General features: G+C 37.8%; 1 protein-coding gene across 1 annotated transcript in view; it reads left to right on the top strand.

Annotated features, from left to right (window-relative positions):
• The window catches only part of CLSTN2 (calsyntenin 2), a 1,504,973-nt gene extending 1,495,602 nt beyond the window's left edge, over positions 1–9,371 (top strand). The window contains exon 17 of the mRNA XM_073674635.1: positions 2,893–9,371. Within this exon, the coding sequence (XP_073530736.1) occupies positions 2,893–3,102 (210 nt within the window). The 3' untranslated portion in view covers positions 3,103–9,371. The remainder of the gene's footprint in view (positions 1–2,892) is intronic.
• Positions 9,372–19,736: the final 10,365 nt, after the last annotated feature.

Raw genomic sequence — 19,736 nt, 5'->3', positions numbered from 1 at the left:
TCGGGTACCGGTGTATGCCGCTGCTGAATTGCCGGCTTTTCATGTTTCACTGTGAGCACTATTCCCATCGATTTGGGCAACCACTGTAATGCCTCAACCACCATGGCTGTGGCATTTCAGTGAGTGGCAGACAATCCCTGCATGATTGGTGCTCTAAATAGCGCCAGACATGCAGGACACGCTTTTGGTGTACGAACAGTGATCGAACATAACCGCGAACAGCCGAATTTTTTGCAAATCGTTCGCGTTCGTCGAACGAATCAAACACCCCCCAAAACAGCTCGAATTTGAGATTGGCGAACAGTTATAGTCGAACACCGCTCATCTCTACTGAAGACTTATGAATTTCCCCGCGCAGGCACTGTGTGCTTCGGGGATTCGCCGGTATGAGACCTGGGACCGGAGGGTATGTATATGTTATACATACCCCCGGTCATTCAGCGCCGCCTCTCTCCATTCACTGGTATGGGGTGAGGCCACACCACGTCTATTGATGTGGACGGCCAGTGGGCACGTCTGACTAGAAGGTGCAGCCTCGCTCAATACAAGTGTATCGAGAGCAAGGTCGCGCCCACGGGACAGGGGTATGTATAACACATACATACATTAGCGGGTCTCATACCGGCGAATCCCCGAAGCACACAGTGCCTGCGCTGGGGGGATTCATAAATCTGCAATCACACAGAGTGACTGGAGACTTATCACATTTTACCGGACAACCCTCTTAATATTACTGGTAAACCAGCATAGAAGATAACCAAGAGAGCATCATTGTTCTAGGCCAATACAGAAAACAAGGTTAGAACTAGATGGTATAACATCCCACATAGTTAATCCCTTTTCTAAGCTAGAGTATAGAGTCAGTGGCTTAGCAAATACATCTAGTTCACTTTATGGAAGGTGGACAGCAAAAGAGGTAACAAATGCATCACAGGATTGTCTCATTCCCATAATGCTGCTGCCCATGAAAAGGCTTCTCCAGACAATAGAGAAAAATTATATGACACTTTTGACTGATCAGAAAAAAATTGTTGGGGACAGTTCAAAATGTACAATGCATTGGTCCTGGCAAGCCTTAGGATCTCTATCAAAACTGGAAGGAGTAGGCAGATGTTGAGATATTTCCGGAGTAGAAAGTCCTGGGTTTGAGGACTGCTGTGGCAGGTGTTGAGGAGCTGAAAAGTTAACAGCAGAAGTTCTAAGCAGTGTGTGCATACGAGCTGAGAGTTCATGCACAACCTGTGCAACCTTTGTTGTCCATGCAAGTCCTCAGGATACAAAGGCAACAATTTGTTATCCCTGGTATGAGTATTGTGTTATGTGCTCACCTGTTAGGGTGGATTCTTTAAGCAGTAGGTCAGGATGATCAGCAGGGATGAAAGACAATGATGCACTGGAGTTGAAACTGCTGGATGACACGTAGAACAGCAAAGATCAGAACAGCAGGGTATGCAGGATGGCAGATGAACAAGCAAGACTAGAAACACCAAATGTAGCAGAGTTGTAGCTGTGTACAGCACCAGTATTAGTAGAAATCAATTTGTTATCAGGTTCCTGTAGCAGCAGAGTTGAAGGTGTAAACAGCATCTTAATGCTAAAACAAAAGTGGGACCTCAAGTGTGACAAAGTTTAGCTGATAGCAGAAAGCAATAGCAACAGATTTAATAGTCTGAGCTTAAAAGATGTTATCTACTTTTAGGACTTGTGTAAAAATATGATGTAGTTTTAGGTTAAAATTGTACAGAAATATGAAAATTCTGAAGGGTTCACAAGCTTTCAAGCACCTCTGTATGTAAAGTGTAAACTTACACTAGCCCAGGGAAACACAACTTATGTTAGTCCAAGGGCTACATTGTCATACTGTACCATTCCCAAGCACTGCAGAAAATTGTACATTTGTACCACTGTTATTACACAAATATATCACCAGAATCGAGTTTTGAGTATTTGAGGAGGATTTGGAGAATTTGTGCAGAAATTCACCAAACACTCGTCATAGTATGAAAACTCTTAAGTTTTGAGGATTTTTCAGTTTTAACATAGCCATGAAGCACGTTATGGATAGCTACATGTGTACAAGATCAGAACAATTGTTAGTACATGAATGTAGCACTAGAACTACTGTCAATACATGAATGCAGCGCCAGAACCACTGTCAGTACATGTACATGAATACTACTCCCAGTATGCCCTTAACAATGGAAAAGAGGGATCACAGTAACACACTGCTCCATACCTCCTTCCCTCCCCTCCCATATACAGTAATATGTCAAGACATGTAATCTTTTGATCCTCCATGCAGCAAATGGAACTGCCATAACAGCAGCAGTATCATGAGGTCAGCGACATGATCATCATGCTGCTGTACATTGTGGTGGGGCCGGCGCTGATGAGCGCTCCTCTGCCCCTGTCCTGGAAATCAAATGTTCAAATATATTTGTATCTCAAAGGCGTAAATACACTTGAATCTAAAAAGATGATAACTGGACTCCCCCGGTTCTCTGCAGATGACAAGAAAACCTTTGACAGGCTGCATGCGACCCAAGGGCCTTATGTGGGGCAAGCCTAAAATGAAAAATTTGAAGGTGTTACAAATTTATCACAGTTGATGCTAGATATTAAATTTGATTTTTTAAAACAGTTCTCAAACTTTGCACATCAACTTGGTTGGCTTTTTTGAGACTAGTTTTGTTTCCCCAAAATTTCGATACACATTAGGGCATCTTAAACCCTTCCCAATTAATCCATGCCCTTCCTTGTGTTGTGTTGCAATACTTACAATGGCCATAGATCTGCAGATTTTTGAGGGACTTATTTTTTTTAGACATCTTAATTCATGTTTGCGATTAGTATTGTTTATTATTTGAAATGTCTCTATTTTGTCTATAATAGAAATATGAAACTAATGTCCCTGAAGAAGGTGAAAGTGAGGAAGAAGAAGAGGTGGAAGATGATGAAGATGATGATGAAGAAGAAGACAGCACAAGTGGTGACTCAGATGACAGTGATGAGGAGGAAGATGAAAGTCAAGCAAGATCAAAGCAGCACAGTGCAACACGAAGAGATCATCTGGAATGGAATCAATTAACACTTACGTACTAATACTTTCTTCTTATTACTCTTCCTTTTGTAACACAAATCTTATTTATTTCAGAAGCAACTTAGTTAAAGACTATGGATTCAGTGACAGGATTACTAATAACACTCTCTTTATTTGCTGACAAACCATAGCCTGAAACACAAACTGATTTGTAAAGTTTCGATGTTTTATTAGGGGTTCTTATAACAAATTGGGGAGCATAACATATACCCGCTCCCAAGGATTAATGCCAGCAAAGGGAGATTTTAATTCCCTGAAAGAACTTTGTGTTTGTCAGCATTTTTAACCCATTTGCTCTAGAGAAGCCTATAGCACATACATTTTAATATATAGAGAAAAAAGGAGAAAAATGCAATTTTGAGCAAAGATTGTCTGTATATTACAGCATATAGGGGTAGCATTGTAATATAAAAGGTAAAATAAAATATTTAATTCATTGTATATTCACTTGCTGAAAGATGGCCGTTCATCCTCAAAATGCAAAGTAGATGACCAACCTATAATTAAAGTACAGAGACAAGTCAGTCATGTTAAATTTTCCTGCACAATATTTTATTGAAATGTATAACCCAACCTTACAAAATGACTACATTACACATACATAAAAATTATTTATTTATACAAATGGAACTATAATAAAAGATTTACATAGTTTTTCTTCATTGTTTAACATAATCTATCATGTCATACCCAATCCTGTTGACTCTTGTTTTATCCTACCACACTATCTGTCGAAATCTCCATTGTGGAAAGGGCTAAAAGAGACACGATGTTCATGTGTCTTGTAAATGTTTGCACTCATTCTCTATACCTGGTTCTTCCTGCAATAGGTTGAACAAAACAAAGTGTAGTTAGATAATGTCTATTACACTACAAGATTATTACGAACGAACATTCTTAAGAAAACTCGTTTCATGATAATCTTGCAGTCTAAACAGGCTGCAAATAACCCATCAAATAACCAAAACGCTCATTCACCAGGTGAAATGATCTTTTGTGTTGCACAAAAGATCATTATTCTTTGCAGCACATCATCCGCTGTAAGCAAGATTTGTGCTGCCGAGAACAATGGCCGCCTATGCATACTGAACGATATATTACATTATTTTTTTCAATTACAATATTGTTCAATTCTCATCACCAGAGTGCTTTGCGTGTGTAAACAGGCTTTTAAATGACCGCCGATCCCCAAGCCAATTGTGGATGGGGATTCATTTAATGCCGCCGGTCAGTTTGTGTAAACGAACCCACACAAATATAAAGATTAGATAGCAGCTGAAGTGGAAAAGTAAATTTATTTATTTTCTTTACGGTATTAATTTGAATTATGTAATTTAGAGAATGTCAAAATATCATTAGGATTTTTATATTTTAATCTTTAAAGCTAGATAGAATTTAAGTGGGAAAATAATATGGGGACTAGCTATAGCAATTATTTCAGGCTCCTTTATAATGTGCAGCAAAATGTTGAAAGTATCTCAATTGATACACCTAAACTACAGCAAACCAATTCAAAACATCCACAATTATGTTATTTAAACGTGTTGTCCATTGAAAACAAGTTATCAACTATCCAAAGCCTAAATGATAACTTACTAATTGATGGAGTCCAACTGCTGGGATCTGCTTCGATTGGGAAAACAGGGAATTTGTATCTTCTATGGGGGACTTTTATCAAAATTACAAAATGCAGCAGCAGACAGGATAGCTAACCACTACTCCATTCACGTTCTAGTGGGCTGCTGGAAAAAGCACTGGAAAGAGTACAGCGCTTGACAGCCCCATATGGAGTGAATGGAGCAGCGGTGGACAATGAGTACTTCTGTTCCATACTAGTGTGAAGATAAAAGTGCTCTGTTCTGCCTATCAGTACGGGTCACATGCGGGTGGACCACCGCCAATCAATAAGTTATCACCTATCTGGTTATAACGTTTTCATCAGACAACACTTTTAACTTTGTAATATCAGATTCTAGAGGTATAATATATAGTCAGAATATAATTGCAAATTCTTCTCTGAGCAAAAGGGTTAATTTTAATCTAAGGGTTATGGATAAGCAATCCATTTGATTGGTTCTGCATGCATACGAACAAATACAATATACAATCATATCCTGTCAATTAATCCAGTAATTTTTTTGTCAATGCTATTTTTTCATACAGGAGAGATTTTGGTTATGAATCTATACCTAAATAGTTTTAGTTAAGCCCCTTGGCTTTATTTAAGACAAATGTGGTTCCATTTTCAGATGGGACTAGATGTGAGTCTAAGCCCCTGTTGAGTATCAGTTTCTTGGGAAGGATTGTTTAGAATTTTTCCAACCCCTGTTTATGCATTTCAGCATGTAGAATTGTTAATGAGTTTTAGTTTTAGTAAAACTTACATTGTCTGCTAACGTCTGCTAAGCTGGTAAAAGGGACCATCCAGTAACAAGTAATAATTGGGTGGAAAAGTCAGATGAATTATTGTAATTTGTGTTTGCTCCTTAGCTAAGGGTAGTATTTACCTACCAATGTCACAAATGGGCATTCAACTAATGTGTTACTGTTTGTCTCCAAGCCAAGCGATAACTATGTACTGAGATCATCCAAGTCCATGTAATGTATCACACTTGTAATGTCACATCATCTGAAGGCTTCAAAAATAAAACATTCTTCATGGTTCATTTTTAGAGTTAGGTTTCAAGGGCATTTGGACCATTTATTCATATTGCTCTACTTACCAGTGTTCTACTGATTAACAGAGTAGAACAGAATCCAATTGGTAAGGATTTCACTGGAGTAGGAATTTGTGTTTATTTGGAATGGAAAATATGTGCAATACTTTGAAAGTATGGACACAACATCAATCCTGAGCATAACCTAAAAAATTAGCTACAGAGATACCATTTCCTTTGCTTTGACTATTTTCTGTTTATACTTATACTAGCCACATAATGGACAATATTATTCTTCTTATAATGAATTTCTATATGGTACATGTTACTTTCTGGGCTTTTTAATGTTTTATTTCTTCTCTCATTATTTCATTTTGTAATCCATTGCATATATATCTGAAAGCAAACCTATCCAGATGTGCTAGTGCTGAGAATGCAAATGTTGAAGGCACTAGAAAATTAGCCATAAAGTGAATTGTGGGTGCCTTGCTGCTCTTGACAAGCCTCCCACCCTCCAATGCACTTTAAAAGTAATTTACATGTTGCTTCAAAGCTTGATTTCTCAGTACTGAAACACTGGATAACTACAAGTATGATGTTTATTATCCCTTTATGACCCAACAGCCTAAACTCTAGTTACTTTAGTAAAATCCATACATTCAGGTTCTCTTTAAGTAGCTAATTTCTAAATTGGCTTCACATGCTTTAATATTATGTAAATGTTAATGATTTGCCTATATGGACAACATATCTTCACATGTGATGATTAATTTATATTCTAAATCGTTTAAAGCCATTCTAACCCTTTCAATCGCACATATGATCAGTTGTATCTAGTGAAGTAACATTTCATTATTCTGTCCATACACTTATGCATTCATACTCATGCAGTGGTATCTACAAACTATATGTAGATATGTGTCATGTCAAAAAAGAAAAAGTTCTGCTCAGGGGCGGACATATCATTGTGTAAGCAGTGCAGCCACACTCCAGCCCAAAAAATAATGTAAGCCACTTCCTCCTGCAAAGCAGAAAGCAGATTTTGCCCCAGACACATATGCGGGTGTAATATCATGAGCTATTGTCCTTGCACAGGAGCCCTCTTCTGTCTGTGTCCGTCCCTGCTTGTGTGACTAGCATTAAACTTTGCTTTAAAAATAATAGTTTTAAATCTAAGAGATCCCTGTGTAATGAGTTGTTATTGCAGATTTGCAGTTCGGTTTGTAATAAATTTGAGGATATAACTTATTTTAGAATGAATAGTGGTAATATTAACAATTCACAGAACAGTAAATGTGGTTTTCGACTACTTATTGCATTGCAAGCATCTCTTTATTTGCACCGTCTAAAATACAGAACTAATTTAAAATGTGTTAGATATATTTTCTTTTAGCCATATTAATTTATTTATATACTATACTATAATATAATATGTATCATAATTTATGCTCTCAAAAGGTTAATTTAAATAATATTGTATGCTAAATGTAGTGAAATCTTGCCCTAAAAGAGAAGCGGAGTTATACTGAGTTATTTCTCTTCTCAAGAACTCTTCTATGCTGACATATGATCAAATCAAAGATCAGCTCAACTTTTTGTTTTGGTCAAATCAGCTTAGAAGAGTTCAGTCTTCAGTTCAGGGTTAATATTACTTATGAGAAGACAATAGATCATAAAAGGAGGGGAGTCATTAACACTGCCATTTCATATGGCAGTCCTAAGCAGCAATGTCCTGGAGTAAAAGATGGCAAGTGGCAGCGCAATCCTCTTAATAAATTTAGAGCATTTTGTTGGTTCAAAATATTGTAAATCTGTCCGACAAGTACCAGCTGATTTTTGAACCATGGCATAAGCTCTGGAAAATGAGAAAAGTAATACTTTTTTTTGTGAAAGACAGGGACATGCCCAAATTTGTAACTTTATTTCTGCTAGGCAAATGTTCCAAATAACTCAATAAATCTTCCCTATAGTGTTAGTTTTAATTTGCATATAAATTATAAAATGTCCATCAAGTACCAGTTATTGATAAAGTATTGTGATGTGCATCACATAGAGCAATTTGCCAACTGTTCGGACATTTCTAGACAATCTTTAAAAATAGGACACTTTTTTCTTCTGGCCCTAAAAAATGTTTTCTGTGTCCGTGATTTTTTTGAAGCTGGAGAAACTGGTATTATGACCTCTACTTTCATCATTTTACAGTTTATAGTAAATGGCGAATAGGTGTTTCTATTAGTATTATATAGTATTTGTAGTACAGGCTGTGGAAATATAGAACATAAAATTATAATATTTTATTATGGTTTTCCAATATATTGTTAAAAAAATCATTGGCTGTTGGTGATATTTGCAACCCTGCCATGGACTGTAGATGCACAGGATGTACATGCAAGGATAAGGGCGTAGAAACAGAAATCAAAGACACTGCTTATTATTATTACATTATGCTAATGAAAAGACTATATAAAAATATATATATATGGTAAAAATCTCCTCTATATATCATTTTATATAATGCATATACAGTATTTTTCAGACTATAAGACTCACTGGACCATAAGACACACCTAAGTTTTAGAGGAGGAAAATAAAAAAAAAAATGTAAGCAAAAAATGTGGTTATGATGCACTTTTAAGGGGAAGGGGGTCTTCTGCTGACACTGGTATAGGGGTAATGTCCCCCAATTTCTGACATTATCCCCCATCCTGGTATATATGCATCCCCCCTTCCTTTTATACGTGGTCCCCAACCCCATCCTGGTATGCCTGGCATCCCTCCATCCTGGTATGCATGGCACCCCTCATCCCTATCATGGTATGCATGGCACCCCTAATCCCTATCCTGGTATGCATGGCACCCCTAATCCCTATCCTGGTATGCATGGCACAGCAATCCCCATCCTGGTATGCATGGCACAGCAATCCTCATCCTGGTATGAATGGCACCCCTCATCCCTATCCTGATATGCATGGCACCCCTCAACCCTGTCCTAGTATGCATGGCACCCCTCATCCCTATCCTGGTATGCATGGCACCCCTCATCCCTATCCTGGTATGCATGGCACCCCTGATCCCTATCCTGATATGCATGGCACCCCTAATCCCTATCCTGGTATGCATGGCACCCCTAATCCCTATCCTGGTATGAATGGCACCCCTAATCCCTATCCTGGTATGTATGGCACCCCTCATCCCTGTCCTGGTATGCATGGCACCCCTAATCCCTGTCTTGGTATGCATGGTCCCCCTAAACCCCATCATGCTGCACATTAAAAAAAAATAAACACTCCTACTCACCTCTCTTCTCTCCTCCAGTGCTGCTTCCTGTCTGCCCGCACTGATCTCTCCATGTGAGCCGCGCATGACGTCACTGCCATGCGCGGCTCACAAGGAGTGATCAGCTGCCGGAAGTCACTGCTCTCCACGGACTTTGTGCACGGAGAGCAGTGACTTCACTCTCTTTCATAGCCGGCACACAGCGGAGCCGCGCTGTTGCTCCTGCTGCTGCCAGCTATCTTCTGTGCCCGCTCATTAAAGGGCATGAATATTCACCCCCTCCCCATGCCCATGGGCGTGGATAGAGGTTGAATATTCATGTCCTTTAACAGCGGGCACAGGAGATAGCCGGCAGCAGCAGGAGCCGCAGAGCTGCTGATACACTGTGTACGGAACTAAGGAGCATGAATATTCACTGCTCCCCATGCCCCATGGGCATGGGGAGCAGTGAATATTCATTTTCTTTAGCAGCAGGGACAGTGTAGGCTGCAGCAGGCGGCTGCTGCCCCCTGTGCCCCGCTCCTCCACCGATACCGCTCCCCCCACACCACACATAAATATACACCCCCCCCAACATTCGGACTATAAGACGCACCCCCCATTTACCTCCAAAATTTTTGAGGAAAAAAGTGCGTCTTATAGTCCAAAAAAACGGTACCTATATTTCAAATAAAGGTTGATACAAAATTACAATATAATGTACAAACAGTGGGGAATTAAAGATGCAAAACATATAGCAAGCTAAGAAGTTTTAATATTCACTAACAATTAGGTGGATATTATTGAAGGGAACATGTCATGTTAAAAACCCTATTAAGTTGCAGATGTGTGGTTATTCTTCAGGTTAATAGTGTCCTAGACCTGTCCAGCAAATTGAGAGCCCCGCTGCCAGGAAAACATTAACTTTATTTCTCCCGGCAGCCTCTTTATATCAGTCATAGTGGTCGGCCAGCGTGGCTTCTGTCAGTGCTCAGTACATAGTGAGCGGTGGCTGTAACTATGCCCAGACATTGCCCTGCTCAGCATTAGATCCAGCTACGAGTCAGTGTTGGGACATGGTTACAGACCTGTCAATCACCTACAATAGAGCTGGAAAGAGACAGGCGGGTCGGAATTGAACTTATTTCAAAACATGACTCTGACCGGATTTTAAAGTAAATTTTCTATAAAAACAGTTTGGGCAGCATGAACTAGATGACAGGTTCCCTTTAAGGACATTTATAATGAATACTATTTAAAATGTTGCTTCATTTTTAGTTTAAGATGCATCAGAAGAATAAAAATTGGCTACAAAGCTTTTAATTTAATTTAAATGAATCTATCTGAAAATAAAACATAATGTCTAGTCTCTACTAAACAAAATGCTCCAGTTCTTAACATAGTCAACATATACAATATATGTACCTTAAAAGTGCAGGGAAAATAAGCTTTTGTTGGAATATGACTACTTAGAAAGACATAGCAAGGAAGATGCTCTCCCACAGATGACATCATCAGATACAGGTGAGATTAAGTTTGTATGCTATTTCCAGCTTTCAGTAGTGCTCTGAGGGTGCTTCTATACATCTTAAGTGTTGCTAAAGATTTCTGGCAACAGAAGATCAATGTAGTGAAACGCAAACATCACTTACAGTTTTATTTGGCCTGGAGGGACCCACACATCTTTCTACTTAGTAAAACAAAAAAATTCAATGTTTGCTCTGAAACTCTCATTAATTTAAAATAACCTGAAGCAGCAATTCTCAGACGTAAGTCACTTTTGTATGGCCGGTTACACAGGCTTACACTTTATGTGCAACGCATTTTTGGTCATTATTGTCAGAACACATTTATAACAATCCAGAGCTTGTAGCGACAATCATTTTTTATGGAGCTACAGTTTGAATAGTTGTAAAGCAAAGAAGCCAGAGCAAGCAATACATTTAGAAAGCCTTACTTACAAGTCATTTAAACATACGGGTTAAATTGCCCAGACCCTTTTAAATGTATGTGACAAATGTAGTCTTTTAAAGCTGAATAAGCATGCCTTCAAATATATGATCGGGAGAACCTCTGAAATCACCCTTAGCCATTATGCATTTTTCTTAAAAAAACAAAGATTTTTTTCTAAATAATTAGGAGTGATTGCAACTCTTGGCCACACATTAACATTTTAAGAGAAAACTAAGCGTTTAAAATTCCACCAATTCATCTCTATTTAGACATTATACAGATCCTCAGACCCAAAATACATTATAAGGTAATCACATAGCCATGTTGGGGATTTAACACCAACAAAAATAATATCTTTCACTTAGTAATTTGTTCCTCCGTTGTTCTGAATATTATTTTAAATCCAAATGTTAGGTGCTCAATGCACCCTTATTATGTTACGAGCGCCATTCCTCTCACTGCCTTTGTATGATTTGCCGCCTCACTCATTTTTGGTGGGAATAATCCCTAGTTAATTTGTCAGAAGTCAAAGAAGGAGTGTCTTTGTACATGATTAAAAATAATTATCCGCCTTATCAAATTGTTAATATGCTGTATATTTCAGTAAATTTGGCCCTTATGACCAGATTATGGTTTTCCCTTGACACTTTCAATAGGCTACCACTAAATCCCTTTATTAAACTCACAGATCTGATTTGAAGTTCATGTTGTGGTTCTCTACTGTATGAATAATGAAGTACTGATAAATAATACCTCATAAAAATAAATTATGGTAAAAAGACAAAAAATAATACTATAAGAGGATGTATACTATGTGACTGAGTGGTTAGGTCAGCAGATTGAATTTATTGATCAGTAAAGGAGATGAAACTGAAGCTTCCCTCATTTTTGAAATAATAAAATGTAAATACTGCAGCCTTCTCTGGGATACAGCGCTGTACTGCTCCTCTTCTCAGTGATGTCACCACTCTGCAGACTCTTCAGGTCACACTGTGCTCTTCCAGTAGCTTTTACAATACAAGTCAATGGAGCATCAAAATGAGACCCCACAGGCTTACATTTTAAAAGAGACTTTTGGCTCATACATAGAGTAACCAGAGAGTCTGAAAAACGGTGACGTCACTGAAATACCAGAGAAGGCGGTGGTAGGTGAGTATATTAACACACACACTACATATACACAGATTTAGTGAAAAAAAAACTTCATGGTATGGTTTCTTTAATGATCTGTAATAGATCATTCAGTGCAATGCTGTTGGCACAGAACTATGCACTCACGGGAATGATGATCTTTTGCCCTGCATAAAAAATTACTTCATTCAACGAATGAACAATTTTTACTCATTCATCGGACATTTTACAGCCTGTTTACCCTGAAACATTATTGGAAACGAGAGTTCTTAAGAATGCTTGTACACCATAAACTTTAAAGGGAGCCTGTCACCAGGTTTGACCGATAAGAGATACGGCCACCACCTTTCAGTCCTCATATACAACATTGTATAATGCTGTATACAAGCCACTGATTCGATCTTCAAGACAAGAAAAAGAGCATTTGTTATATTCACCTGGGGGATGGTGGTCAGGTCCAAGGAGTGTGGTCAACCTTGATCTGGCACCTCCCTTCTTCTTTCGATGCTGTCCTCCTTCTAGCTTTGTGTGGATGACGCGTCCCTCCATCATCCACACAGTCTCCCTGGCATCGTGCTACTGCGCAGGTGTACATCTCTGCCCTTATGAGGGCAGAGCAAAGTACTGCAGTGCGCAGGTGCCGAGAAAGGTCAAAGAGCCTCGATGCATGCACATTACAGTACTTTACTCTGCCCTCGTCCGGGCAGAGAAGTACGCCTGCGCAGTAGCACAATGCTGGGAAGACTGTGTGGATGATGGAGGGACGCGTCATCCACGTGAAGCAAGGAAGATGGCATTGAAAGAAGGGAGGCACCAGACCAAGACGAGCAACATCCCTAGGACCAGACCATCCTGCAGGTGAGTATAATTAAAGCTCTTTTTCTTCTCTTGGTCGGATGAGGGGCTTATATACAGTATTATAGAATGCTGTGTGTGAGGGCTGAAAGGTGGTGTCCGGATCTCATATCGGTCAAACCTGGAGACTGGTTCCCTTTAAGTATAAATGCAGCTTCAGGGTTACACTGGATTCAGATGTAAGTGTTACACGGGTCAGGTTCCCTTTAAATACTCTTTACATTTCATATAGGATGGTAGAATCCGAATAAACTACTTTATTATAAGAAATATCTTTGGTAGGAATCTTATAAAAAGATATTTCTTACAATATAGTGATAAGATCAGTACTGAAATATCTGATTCAATGTAACTGAAGAATTGCAGTATAAATATTCAAAGAGAGAATGCTACAAATCATTGTACAGACAATTAGAAACTTTTGTTTTGCCATGTATTTATCAGACAGCTATAAAAGGACACTTAAGACTCCATGCTATGAAAATCAATGACCTCTTCACACAACACACTGCTGTGCCTGTGCTTCAGTAAGGAACCTATTTTCCCCAAGTTTTCATTACTGAGCAAAATGAGCACAAATTATATCAAATTCCAAAGAGAAGTAGAGAAATATTTTACTGAAATGACTCTGACAATACCTTTTACATCGATTATGGCCCATTACTTTGTGTTCAAGCAGCAAGTGACTGAGTTTTATTGCTATAGAAACTCTGCTTGTTAAAAAGCAAACTCTAAAGGCCCGATTCATTACACAATTACTTACAGTAAAGGCTCCAGACAAAGTTTTTTTATATGCATAATTATTAAACAGGATACCGCTACACAAAAAAAGATAATTCTTTGTTATTAGGCTCCAATCACTGTTACGTTTTACAGCAGAAGATAATAAATAAATTATCTGTAAAGAATTCATTTCATGTGAGTTGGAGTGTTGCACAAACCAAAAGGCGCCACAGTGATTCCTATGTCTGCAAGGTGCAATAAATCACCTATATGGTATGTAATGTAGCATAAAATGAAATGTTACCTACCAAACACTTGGACGTGAGGAGATTGTGAAAAATGGAATCAGACACATGAATCATGTCTGCAAGTAAGGTATGAAAATCTGTGAAAGTACATAGCTGAATAGGCAAAGAAGTGATATAATCATTTATTATTCATAGTGATAAGATTCAAGATAGTAAAGAGCCATAGGGGCTCATTCACACCTCAGTTTTTTTCACATACAGGAAAATTTTCAGCAGAGTGTCATATAAGTTTTATCAGAGTTTGGACTGATTTTCATCAGTTTTTCTCAGGTGAAAAAAAAAAATGTTTCTCCGCCTTCACCTATCTAATAGTACAAATGGACATGTCACTGCGATTTTATATGGACCACTTGTTCAGCAAAAAATCGCGCACATGTGAAATCCATTTATAAATTTGAATAGGTGGTTCTGTTATTAGCACTTTTAGTAATTCAAATGTCCATGAGTGCACGTATGCATTCAATCTGTGTTTTTCGCAGACAGAGCAGGTACCCATTATAGTCTATGGGTCTGTTCACATGTTTGTGTTTTTTAGCGGACTAGGTGGTCTGCAAGAAATGATGGTGACATTTCTATTTTTCATTCGAGTCATGGATCAAAATAATCCATACAAATCAATGGACCCTTGAAAATCACGGACAGCATATGGATGGCATACAGTACATGTGCAATGAGGGTGCTGTCAGTGATTATCATTGCATTGTATAAGAGAAGCTTAGCTATATATTTATATTTAATCAGTAAAAATCAGTGATGAAACACTGATGGTAAAAACTGACAGTGACCAAACACTCATGAAACTCAGATCCAAAATACTGAGAAACAGCGGTCAGTGTTTTTTACATACAAGAAAAATTATGAAGGTCTGAATGAGGCAGAATGTGAAGGACAATATCTGAATTCAGTTTGCATGGAGTAGTTTTCACTTTATAAAACCGTGAAAGGTTACACAAAATAAATGTTAGAAAAAAAGTCTTGTATAAAATAAAATCTGTCTAAATACTGCATCACATTGAGAGAGCGATAAAGTTGACGTGTTTCGACCAAGAAATGGTCTTAATTGCATCATCAAGACCGGTTCCTGGTCGAAACACTTCATCTTTATTGCTCACTTGATGTGATGCAGTATTTATATGAAGCTGAAATAAGTACAGTTTTTATTTTATACTAGTCACTTTTATCTATTTTTTTTTTGATGAATTTTTACATTTGTAAATAAGCGAGTGACTGTGGCTTTATAATGCATACAATGGACATTTAATTTGCAATATAGCCTGACTGTTGAATCTGGAGCTCTACAGATAACAGTGAAAAGTTAGTTGACTTTCCATACAAATAATTATATTACGTATGAATGTGTGAATGTCAGAGATAGAGTATGTAGATGTGACGATGGGGAATAATACTGTATGTAATATCATAATTCACACAATATATTTTTAATTTGCCAAAATGAGAAAGGGTTTCCGTACTTGACCTTATGTAACAAAAAACACAAGCATCCTAAATGATTGACAGACTGATACCATCAGAGAGAGAGCGCTGCCTGCCAGGACTTGTAATCTGCAAAGGAAGGAGATAGTAGGGGCAAGATTATTGTAGGTTGTAAGGTTTTCAGAAGGGGTGGGTTTTCAGGTTATTTTTGTATGCTGGGAGAGAGTTTGATCTGTTGGGGTCACAAATTTCAAGTAAAACAGATGGTTACTGATTTTAATGTAAAAAGCAGACAAAGGGAGAAGAAAGGAAGAAGGTCTTTTGAAGTCCAGAGATTATGTTTTGGAACACATAATCTCCGAGCGGAGTAGATTAGGTCAGTTATGTATGGTGGAGACAGGTTATGGACTGGAGATTACATGTAGGGAGTCTAGAGACGTATTGGGTGATTAGGTCAGGTATGCATGGAGGTTGATAGATTATGGACAGCCTCTTTAATGTTTTATACTGAATTCTATGGGCAGCGAGTTTGTGGATGACATTGTACAGGAAATAATTTCCCCAGTTTCACTTTGAGAATCCGGTTGCACAGATAGAATCCATTTACTTTGTAGCATTTAAGAATATTTTCGATGTTGCAATTATAGATTTGAAGAAGAAGCAATGCTGAGAATATGTTTCTTTTCCACATAAACAGCTGTATTAAGGCACAAAATTCTCATTTCAGAATTCATAAGCAAATGAAAAAATATATAAAATCACAGCAGTGGGATAAAGTTATGATAAAATGAGGTACTCAGCATTTTTCTCCTGCTTAATAATTAATCAGTCTCAACATGGGGTTATAGCTGTGTTAATGAATGCATTACAGCTGGGTTTAACTTGCCATAGGCTTCTATATTTGTTACCGAACTTCCAGCAGTACAGGGCAAGAGGAAAGTAGCTGTGACAAATTGCCTTTGTGTGGTGTCTGCCTATGAGGTAGATGTTGAAGGCAACTGATAAGTAGAGATATGGATTTTAAGGCTGCAGATAACTTGAAGCATAATTACGCAAAAGTCCCCTAGTTATTATTTACTTGTGTTGCAAAGCAAACTTACGGTACTTCATTCAATCACATCAAGTAGAAATAACACAACAGAATTGGTATTAAGAGATGCATCTAAATTCCTGTGCAATATATTATTCAGCCAATGACAAGCTGTGGAATTTGGGATCTAGATATTGTTTTGCTTTGATTGGATAAATTCATAGCCAAAAATTTTGAGACTGACACAAATTTTAGTTTTTACAAAGATTTGCTGCTTCAGTGTTTTTTAATCGTTAAGGTCGATGTTTCTATAGTTACAGAAGTACAATTATAAGTATTTTAGAAGTTTTAAACCTTTATTGATAAAAACAAGTTGACACAAAGACTCAGTATTTACAGTTTTGACTCCCTTTTTTCAAGACTTCTGAATTTCGCCCTGGCATGTTGGATATTGGCTTCTGGACCAAATCCTGAAAAATGGCAACCCATTCTTGCTTAATCAGTACTTTGAGTGTACCACAATTTCTGAACTTTTGTTTGTCCAGCCTTTTGAGGAATGATCATAGATTCTCATTGGGATTGAGATCTGGGGTGTTTCCTATCCATGTTGTCAATGTTTTGTTTACTGAGCCACTTAGGTATCACTTTTGCCTTGAGACATGGTGCTCTTTTATCTGGAAAAAGCATTTTTCATCACCACATTGCTCCTAAATCATTGGGAGAATTTACTCTCGGAGTATGTTTAGATACCGTTTAATAATCACAGCAGTGTTCATAGGAAAAACTGTGATGAAAAGCAACCTCACATATGAATGGTCTTGGGATGCTTTATTGTTGGTATGACACAGGACTCATGCTAGCTGTCACCTTTTCTTCTCCAGACAATCATTTTTCCAGATGTCTCAAACAGTCTGAAGAAGGCTTCATCAAAGAGAATAACTGTACCACAGATCTTTGCAGTCCAATCCTTGTACTTCCTCCAAAGTATCAGTTAGTTCTTAATGTTTTTCTTGGAGAGAAGAAGCTTCTTCTTGCCCTTCTTGCCAATAGGCCACTCTACAAAAGTCTTTGCCACACTGTGTGTGCAAATGCAATGACACCTACCTGCTGCCATTCCTAAGCAAGCTCTGCACGGATAGCTGGATCCTCTTTAGGAGACATCCTGAAACTGTTGAACTGTCTTGGGCACCACAATGCCTTCTTCACAGCAATTTAACCTCTCTCTTTAATGTTTTTATGATCTGATATATGGTTAATTCAGGTTAAATCTTAAAAGCAGTAATAGCCTTGCATGTAAAGCCCTTTTGATGCAAAACAAAAATGACTGCATGGGTTTACTTAGAGGCAACCATGGTTAACTGTAGAAGACAATAATTCCAAGCACCAGCCCCTTTCTAAAGCAACTTATTTGCAATTATAATTCAATCAGCAGGACAGAGTGATATCAAATGCCATGTCCTTGTAATCACTTTGTCTACTACTTACAAGAAGGTCACTAAAATGATGTAAGCAGATGATTTTGAAAACAGTTTAAAATGGGTTTTAGTGATTAAGTTAATTTTCATGGCAAGAAGTTATTTTTTTTTCAATTCATCTGATCTCTCTTCATAGCAATCTGCAGCTAATGCAAATTGTCACTATAAAAACTGAAGTAGCAAACTTCATAAAAGCCAAAATATGTGTCAGTCTCAAAACTTTTAGCCATGACCGTATGTATGTAGCCACAATAATATAATAATTGCAATAATAATACATTTTAATTTTAATCAAGTATGTTTGAAGCCTTGTCTAGACAGAAAACTGTTGGGGATTCCTTACATTTTTATTTGGACAAGATAACATAAAGGGGTTGCCACTAATTCACAGCACATTTTTAAATGTTGAAATGACCCGAATAAAATAAAAAAACACTCTCATCTTTCAACCAGTGCCGTTCCATCGATGTCAGCATTGTGTCTCCTGGTAGACACGTGACATTGTTATGTCTCTGGAGCACTGCAGCCAATCAGCTACTGCTGATGGGCTTAAGTCTTCACAGTCCTGTCTGTTCCATTAGATCCATTTGAAGGAAGAGTGAAGGCTGCAGGTGATCATCTGAAAGTTGCAGTCAACAACACTTAAGTATCACCAGTCCAGGAAGCATGAGCTTTTTTTTATTTTACTTTGGTCAAATTAGTATTTATGAAGGGTTGTCCAAAATTAGACAACCCATTTAATGTCTATAGGAACTATTATGTTGCACTTTATAATTTACCTGTAAAACCCGTTTTCCCAAGAAAGTCAGAAGTCAGAAAGTCAGAAGTGTCATCCCATACAATGCACTCTCATGGTGATCATGCATGGGATACGGGATTAGAATGCTACCAAACACCTCTTGCAGTAGCTTACCTTCCCTAAAAAACAAACAAATGGGTTTTTGAAACATGCCTGGTCAATCTTCCATCAAGATAATTTGTCAGAAGGAGAGTTGGCCTAGATGTACATCAGTGCCCTTAATAATGCTTTGTTCACAAAGGTCAACTCACCAAAGTACATAGCAGTTTGGCTGACTATCCATCTTGGTAGGCCATAATTTCTTACAGGATATATCATCCCTGATAGAATAAATTTTGAAATTTGATGCACCCCTTGTGAATTTGGGATTTTACGTATGGTAAGTCTTTAAATGTCTGTCATCTGTCCAGACGGGGACAAAATACAGAATGAATGGATGCTAGATCACTTTAGACGTAAACTCTGCTTGTGAACCAATACCCATGAAGCCTGAATGGTGAAAGTTCTGCTGTTAGGATATGAATAGCTGCACTATACACAAAGCCTGGGAGCTCCAGTAGAACTTTTGTGCTGAATATCTGGGTGACAGAAGAGGCGAGTATAGTTTATTTTGTTATTTTATCACAATTCCTGCCATTTTGATTTTTTTCTAAGGTTGGATAACCCATTCAAGGCTATGTAAAGTCACAACTGTATCTTCTGATGGTGCATTGAACAAAACATTAATTTTCACAATTCATATTATTGGAGAAGCTTGCAATGCATAGTAAGTGGTAGCTAAGCCTGTGGTGCAGGCTCCATATAATACATATTCTGTCATTGTTATATCGCTATTTTAATAATATCATTTATTTTAGAAATAAATCTGTGTGAAATAATAGACTGTGTGGTAAGAATAACATCAGTTATGCTGTAGTAGAATATTTCATTACTATTTCTAATTAATTTTGTCTGTATTCATTTGTCATTTTTTTTTCTGAGTTGTAAAGATTCTGACGGTTTCCACAAGAATTTGA

Source organism: Phyllobates terribilis, unplaced genomic scaffold (genome assembly GCF_046119375.1).
Source record: "Phyllobates terribilis strain yellow unplaced genomic scaffold, ASM4611937v1 Scaffold_3__8_contigs__length_932513732, whole genome shotgun sequence".
Lineage (NCBI taxonomy): Eukaryota > Metazoa > Chordata > Amphibia > Anura > Dendrobatidae > Phyllobates > Phyllobates terribilis.
The sequence above is the reverse complement of the archived record's forward strand: the minus strand, read 5'-3'. Positions and strand labels throughout refer to the sequence as shown.